Source organism: Phoca vitulina, unplaced genomic scaffold (assembly GCF_004348235.1).
Source record: "Phoca vitulina isolate PV1807 unplaced genomic scaffold, GSC_HSeal_1.0 scaffold23, whole genome shotgun sequence".
Taxonomy (NCBI): domain Eukaryota; kingdom Metazoa; phylum Chordata; class Mammalia; order Carnivora; family Phocidae; genus Phoca; species Phoca vitulina.
Window position 1 is genome coordinate 18,711,823 of NW_022589726.1, and position 7,883 is coordinate 18,719,705.

The window sequence follows — 7,883 nt, forward strand, 5'->3', positions numbered from 1 at the left end:
GCCAAGGTCACTGCAACAACCCTCTGCGTAAAAGAGTGAAGAGAGCAGATCCCTGCCAGTGGGGGACTGGCTTGGCCTCCAATTCACGGACAGTGTACACCATGCTGAGATGGCGGACGATATCCCTGGTCCTGTAAGGAGCCCTCCGGACATTGGCCAAATGCCCCCTTACTTTCAGCTGTCCTTCTTGGGTGCTCGCAGCCCCGGGGCCCCCTTGGTGAAGAGAGACTGGCTGGCAGCATCGCCAGCTTTCTGCCAGGACATCAGCGCTGTAAGGCAAGGTTATTCCTAACTGAGCACAGCCTGCCAGGAAGCAAGCTTTTGCACCCCACACCACTGTGCAAGTGTGACGGTGAGCTCACGGCTGCCCCCAGGCATGCCCAGCCCACTTAATCATTCACAGCTCGACAGCTCTCCCGCCCAGCCCAGTTCTAGAGAATAAAAAGGGGGGATTGCAGTTCCTGGGTTACAGAGCCACCTTCTGCGTCCTGCTGAGCTCTGTTCTCTCCAGCACTTCCCAGCCCCTAGTGCCCGGTACTCTTGCTCCACCAGGAACAAGCCATCATGTCTCGCCAGTCGAGTGTATCCTTCCGGAGTGGAGGCAGCCGTAGCTTCAGCGCTGCCTCTGCCATTACCCCGTCTGTCTCCCGCACCAGCTTCACCTCCGTGTCCCGGTCCGGGGGTGGCGGTGGCGGCTTTGGCAGGGTCAGCCTAGGGGGTGCCTGCGGAGCAGGTGGCTATGGCAGCCGGAGCCTCTACAACCTGGGAGGCTCCAAGAGGATCTCCATCAGCGCTAGTGGTGGCAGCTTCAGGAACCGATTTGGTGCAGGTGCTGGTGCCGGAGGCGGCTATGGCTTCGGAGGTGGAGCCGGGAGTGGATTTGGTTTTGGCGGTGGAGCTGGTGGAGGCTTTGGGCTTGGTGGCGGCGCTGGCTTTGGAGGAGGCTTCGGTGGTCCTGGCTTCCCCGTGTGCCCCCCCGGAGGCATCCAAGAGGTCACTGTCAACCAGAGCCTCCTGACTCCCCTCAACCTGCAAATCGACCCCGCCATCCAGCGGGTGCGGACTGAAGAGCGGGAGCAGATCAAGACCCTCAACAACAAGTTCGCCTCGTTCATCGACAAGGTGAGTGGGATCCTTTGTGAAAAACCACCGTGAGTGTGGAGTAAATGCCAAAGAAAGTGGGAAGAAGGGAGGTTTTCTGACTTTGTGCAAATACCTTCATAGTTGGCCGTTATATTTTTTTCTGGGTCCTGGATTTGTGGCCCATTTTCTTAGTTAGACCACTTTGTTGGCCGCTTAGAAGAGAGGGTCTTACTCTTCCCCTTCAGAGATGACCTCAGACAGGCTCTTTGACTGTGGGGCCAAGAGAAGAGTTCTGTGCTTCCTGTAACAGGGCTGACTGAATAGAAAGGTAGAGGAGTTCATCGGGCAGTAGCCTGAGGATCTTCACAGCTGCCCAGCTGTGTCCAGTGCAGTCTGGGTGTCCTGTCTCCCATAGAGGAGTGAGGGCAAGCACCTCACTCTGGACCTCCCCTCCTGGGGCCCGGGACCAGGCACTGCATGGAAAGGTGTAGGGGACCAGCATGAAATGGGAGGAAAACTGGTGAATTGATCATCGAAACATGAAATTCAAGTTTCTCCACCTTCAAACTCTGCCCTCTCCAGGTGCGGTTCCTGGAGCAGCAGAACAAGGTCCTGGACACCAAGTGGACTCTGCTCCAGGAGCAGGGCACCAAGACCGTGAGGCAGAACCTGGAGCCCTTGTTTGAGCAGTACATCAACAACCTCAGGAGACAGCTGGACAGCATCCTGGGGGAGAGGGGCCGCCTGGACTCGGAGCTGAGGAACATGCAGGACCTGGTGGAGGACTTCAAGAACAAGTGGGTCACAGGGAGCAGAGATGGGGCGGGTGATGTCTTTTTGGCACCAGATGTACTTTATAACCAGGCTGCCACTTATGCCTTCCCCACGGGCTAGACGCATGCACATTCCATGGATACCTGAAGTACTGGAAAAAAATATCCTGTCCATGTTTAGAAAGTACCAGCCCCAAGCTCAGTCCCTTGGTACCACCAGCACTTAGCCACCAGCCAGAGCAACAGGCTCAGTGCCCTTGGTACCACCCGGTGAAATGAGCCATCATGTAATCCTTGCTCTTCGGGGCTTTTCCCCCCACTGTACTTGAAGTCCACAGCATGGGCTCTCTGATGGATTTTCCCCAAACCCAACTTAGTGGCTCAAATAATTTCTTTAGTCCTTATGGAGCAGCAGCTGGGTTGGTAGTTTTTTGTTTGTTTTTTTTTCACAAGGCTGTGATGAAAAAAACACTAGGGAACTTGACTAGATGTGGAGTGGGGAAGAAATAACACAGCTTCTTTATGGGAATATTCTTGAAGCAACTGAATGATAGCAATAACAATGATTATCTAGTAGGCAGTTACAGAAAAACCAATGTCCTTATGGATGAGGACCTTGCCCAGGGGCTCACACTACCAGTGCTCCCTCCCTCTCTGCCCATATGATGTGAGAAGACCCTTCCCAGCGGGAAGGCAGGCTCACCGTCGTCTTCATGCAATAAAGATCCCAGGCCCCAACTGTACCTCATCCTCTGATCAGCACTTCCTATCCTTTTTACAACCAGGTACGAAGATGAAATCAACAAGCGTACCACTGCTGAGAATGAGTTTGTGATGCTGAAGAAGGTGCGTGGGTAGGAGACAACCCATAGCCCATGGCTATGCTGTCTTAAGGTGTCGTTCATTTAAGTCAGGGTAAAAATCGGATGCAGTGCCAACCATCCCTGTTTCTCTAGGATGTGGACGCCGCCTACATGAACAAGGTGGAGCTAGAGGCCAAGGTTGATGCCCTGATGGATGAGATCAACTTCATGAAGATGTTCTTTGAGGCGGTAAGAAATGTCTTCTATTTGGGACCTAGAGACATGGGCCATCACCAGGAATTAGGGGCTCCAGGATTGACTTCAGTGGTTCCTAAGCTGTGGGCACACCTCTGTCTCTCCTCCCCCTTTGGTACTACCCATACTTTATTACTTATGAAGCCAACACTTTAAAAAAAGAAAGTCAAATTTAAAGTAAAAGATCTCTTCAACAGTCATTTTGCAGAGTGAGGTTTGGAGTGCTTTACTAAAGGCACACCTTTTCTGGCCACCTTTCCTTTCTGGAGTGGCCTCCCCTCTCTGTTTTCTCCCAGCACACAGTCCATGCAGCTAGACTATTTTAAAATAAGTTATGGCCCAAGAAGATGCGAGTCTGAGAGGTTACATGATAGGGGTTTCTTGGAGTTTCAAAGTTGTTAAAGTTTTTTAAAAACTAGATTGAATCATGATCTGGATTGTTTATTAACTTAATTTTTGATGTAGGTGGTTATTATTTCTTTTCTCAAGTTGACATACCACAATGCGTGGAAGATTTGAATGGACCCAACATTAAATAACACAGAATGACTGACTTCAAATCTCCCCACAGGAGCTGTCCCAGATGCAGACGCACGTCTCAGACACGTCCGTGGTGCTGTCCATGGACAACAACCGCTCCCTGGACCTGGACAGCATCATCTCTGAGGTCAAGGCCCAGTACGAGGAGATTGCCAACCGCAGCCGGACGGAAGCCGAGTCCTGGTACCAGACCAAGGTGGGTGCTGTGGCAAATACTGAGTGAAGGGATGGACACATGTCTAGGATTCCAGGCCATTGACAAAATGCTAAGGATGGGGCTCCTGAAACTTGCTGAGGCCTCGTGGGGTGACTTAATGGGAACAGTCATGCATACATTTGCCATATAAATTCAAGAACCTTAAGGAGAATCTCATTCTGAATCCCACACCTGTGTCTCTATGAAAACAAAGGCACTAAAGGGAAAATTATCTAAGATCAGGTCCACTTGGACAAAGCTGAAACCAGCCCCAGGCCTCAGATAACACTACTTGCCACCTCTTGGTAGCTCCTGCCTGTGAGCTTTGAGAAAGTGTTTTCATTCTCAAATAAATGGGGTCTTTCCTCTTTTCTGGTGGCTTCAGTACGAAGAGCTGCAGCAGACAGCGGGCCGGCATGGGGATGATCTCCGCAACACCAAGCAAGAGATCTCTGAGATGAACCGGATGATCCAGAGGCTGAGAGCCGAGATTGACAATGTCAAGAAGCAGGTAGGGAGAGGTCGCAAGAAGGCAAGGAAGGGGCCTGAGCTCTGAAAGGGACACCTGTTTTGTCTTGTTTTACTTTTTATAAACACACACACACACACACACACACACACACACACCAGAGCTGGAGCAAGTACCAGCATTTCAGTGTTCCACCATCCACAGTGACCAGGACAAATGTACTGGCTTCTCCCTGGAATCCCAGAAAGAGACACTTCAGGCCTAGGTCAGCTACTAAAGGGTTCCCACTCACTTCTTTCCCTCTGTAGTGCGCCAACCTGCAGAACGCCATCGCTGATGCCGAACAGCGCGGGGAGCTGGCCCTCAAGGATGCCAAGAACAAGCTGGCTGAGCTGGAGGACGCCCTGCAGAAGGCCAAGCAGGACATGGCCCGGCTGCTTCGCGAGTACCAGGAGCTGATGAACACCAAGCTGGCCCTGGATGTGGAGATCGCAACCTACAGGAAGCTGCTGGAGGGCGAGGAGTGCAGGTGGGGACAGATGGCTGACTTTACAAGCCCAGGATGGCCTCACATTTAATAAAATGGAGCTTCTTCTCCACTCCATCACACACACAAGTGACCACTATTTGTACATAATAATTATTCTTCACTAATCCAGTTTCAATCTGACACCTAGGCATCCAGCTGACCTACACAGTGTGGCCCCAACTCACTTTTCTGACCCTGTTCCCACCACCAAATTCCTCTCCTTCAAGCAATTCAACAAATGTCTTCCCCGTTCTTCAAGTACCACTTCCTTCAGAAAGCCTTTCATGATTACTCCAGCTGAGTTAAATTCACTTGCCTTTGGATTCTCAAACTACTCCATTTTCTGCAATCTTCTGACACTACCCACTGCATCCTTCCTTAGAAGTATTTCTGTCCATGCCAAATTCCCTCAGAGCATGTAAGCTCCTACCAGGCCAAAACTGCTTCATACATATTCAGAGTTCCCACAGCCTCTTACTCATGCTTTCTGTATAATGGGTGGAGGAGAATGTGAATTGCAATCTTCTTCCGATAACCTGTTTCTAGGTCAAACAGGCCAACACTCCTCTTCATTGGGAAGTCACTCTAGAGGGCTATCTCTTTCTCTAACGTAAGCAGCTTTGGGGCATGCAGGCTCCTTGCTTGTAGAACAAGCTCTAAACATGACTAGTACTGTCTTTTGGGGAGTTTTTAACTCTTACTTTAATTTTTCCCATTTTAGACTCACTGGAGAAGGAGTTGGACCAGTCAACATTTGTAAGTAACTTTGAACAGACCTTCACAATGATAATAATATGGGGTATTTGGTGCCAACTCAGAATCCTGTTGTTTCTACATACCAGAAACTCCCATCCCAACATATGGTTTTTTAATATATTTAGAGAGAAGGAGGTGGTGGAGGGGAAAGAGCACAGACTGAGACATGAACCGACATGGCTCATGTCTTATTTCTTAAAGCGTAGGCCCAGTATCTCATACATCCTGTACCCTCTCCCCTTGTTGACCCTACCTCCTGAGGACTTAGCACCATCCCTTGCCTTCTAAGCTCACCAACCTTCTGTTAGGGACCTTAATTAAATGGCATAGTCCCGAGCCTCTTTGCTCCTCTGTGAAAGAGGCCAGGGACAGTGTTAACACTAGTGGGATCAAATAACTGGGACGTGTAGGGTCAATCTAGCACACTGGTCTCACCAAGTCCTCCCTCCTTTCTCTGCAGCTGTCATCACAAACAACATGTCCTCTGCCTACGGCGGTGGCAGTGGCTTTGGCGGTGGCCTCGGTGGAGGTCTTGGAGGTGGCCTTGGCGGTGGTCTTGGTGGTGGTCTTGGCGGAGGTGGCGGTGGAAGCTACTACTCCAGCAGCAGTGGAGGCGCCGGCCTGGGCAGCGGGTTCAGTGTGGGGGGCTCTGGCTTCAGTGCGGGCAGTGGCCGAAGCATGGGGATGGGCTTTGGCAGTGGTGGGGGCAGTAGCTCCAGTGTCAAGTTTGTCTCCACCACCTCCTCTTCCCGGAAGAGCTTCAAAAGCTAAGAGCCTGCTGCAAGTCACACTGCCTCCCAAGCGCAGCAACCCAGCCTGTGGTGACTGCCTCTTCCAGGCAGTTGCCCAAGCCAAGTTTTCTTTTTCTGGAGTGTGGTCTAGACCAATGTATTGCAGAGCAGCATTCTTGGTTCCTGGAAGGGTCCAATCCCCGGTCTCTAGTCTCCCATGTTGTGATTCTATGTTCTGCTTCAAATCAGCCTTTAGGTCTCTATAGCACAATCCTGGATGAAAGAAGAATCCAAAGTTTTCTGGTATCTAAGCTTTCAGAACGGGGTCCCCATCCAAATCCCAAATTTTGTTCTGGTTCTGACTACCTCCAGAGTGTGTTCAATAAAAATGCTTTTATAATATAAACTGTTGTGAAGAATTGTTTTTTCAAGATCTACAACCAGCCTAGAGACCCCATGAGGGTCAATCTGTCCAGATGTGATTGGATCCTCTGATGATTCCTGGGGAGAATGGAATGATCTTGAAGGCAAAGTGGCCAACATGGGCAGTCCAGAGACTCCAAGAGGCATGAAAAGATGCTGCTAAAACCTCTAGAATGAAGGAGTGTCTGGACTGTAATTTGGACAGATTTTAGAGCCTCTTGTTGGAGAGGGGCCCCATTCATGGTGGGCTGATTTGCAAGTAATAGCATAAATGGGCTTAAGTAAAAATTGTAAATAAGGAATATGTTACCTTCAGAACTCAAAAAAAGCCTAAAAGATGTTAGGCCTGTTCTAGTATTGTGGGTGCCAAGCAGGTCAGTAGCTGTCTCTTGACAGTGTCAGGGTGACCTTCAGATTACCAGATAATTTCAGGTATTTAACTGAGGTAGCAGGAATTTGTACTGGGTGTGGAGAAGTGGCCTAGCCTCTTTGTGAGCTCCTTTGTATTTGCATGTCCTGAATGAGTGTGTCCAGTGAATCTCTTTGGAGGAGGATTCACCAGTGTAATGTTGTACCTGTGCTCCTGGAGAAAGTCCAGGCATTCAAGATCTTGCCTGCAAAGATTGTGTGCAATGGCAAGATTATGGAGGCATTCCCTGAGCATCTGAGTTAAAGATGTATTGTGCCCCTTTAGGGGTGAAGGCAAACTGTGACTAAAAGGCTGTGGAAATGGGTATCGAACAGAATATTGTTAGTCAAATCCATGAAAGCAAAGTATTTACCAGTTGCTGATTGGGTAGAGTCAGCAATTTCATTAGTATTGGGAAGGGGCCTTAATGGGTGTGACCATCAGATTAAGCCTGTGGTAATCCACTGTGAGATACCTTTATTCTTTCCAAGTTTAAAACCAAGCCAAATTGGTTGTTGAATGGAGAAACAGTGAGCATAATCCCCCTTCTCTAAACAGATCCCATATAATGGGTTTTACTCTTTGAAGGCCCTGTTCTAATTTACATTGGGGTGTATTAACTATTTTTTTTTTTAACTATTTTAACTAGGGGAAGGTCTATGGAGTCCCATTTTAGAAAGCCAATGTGTAAGTGTCAAGGACTTAATTTTAGTTTGTTACGTATTGGTTTTGAGTGTTCATGACCACTGTGAGATGTTTTAGGGGGCCATAGATGAAATTTAGGCAAGTTAATAGCTCTGATAATTAAGGTGAGGCATACCTGTCTGTTCTCTATTTTGGGTTCAAAAACTCCCCCAAGATTAGGGGTACCTTGTTTACATTTAGTGAGATCCCAGGCAGAAGTGTAATTTGACCT

At 49.2% G+C, this 7,883-nt stretch overlaps 1 protein-coding gene across 3 annotated transcripts; it reads left to right on the forward strand.

The window, feature by feature from the left end:
• Positions 1-453: 453 nt before the first annotated feature.
• On the forward strand, positions 454-6,540 carry KRT5 (keratin 5). Of its 3 annotated transcripts, none has more exons than XM_032420507.1 (10): positions 565-1,122; positions 1,666-1,880; positions 2,642-2,702; positions 2,813-2,908; positions 3,486-3,650; positions 4,036-4,161; positions 4,428-4,648; positions 5,370-5,404; positions 5,865-5,966; positions 6,018-6,379. In XM_032420507.1, exons 1-10 carry the CDS (start codon positions 565-567, stop codon positions 6,173-6,175), a joined length of 1,737 nt encoding a protein of 578 aa, XP_032276398.1. In that variant the 3' UTR covers positions 6,176-6,379. The 3 variants fall into 3 exon arrangements, with proteins under 3 accessions (XP_032276395.1, XP_032276398.1, XP_032276397.1); XM_032420506.1 differs by having other exon boundaries at positions 5,865-5,933; positions 5,982-6,379; XM_032420504.1 differs by having other exon boundaries at positions 454-1,122; positions 5,865-6,540.
• The last annotated feature ends 1,343 nt before the right edge of the window (positions 6,541-7,883 follow it).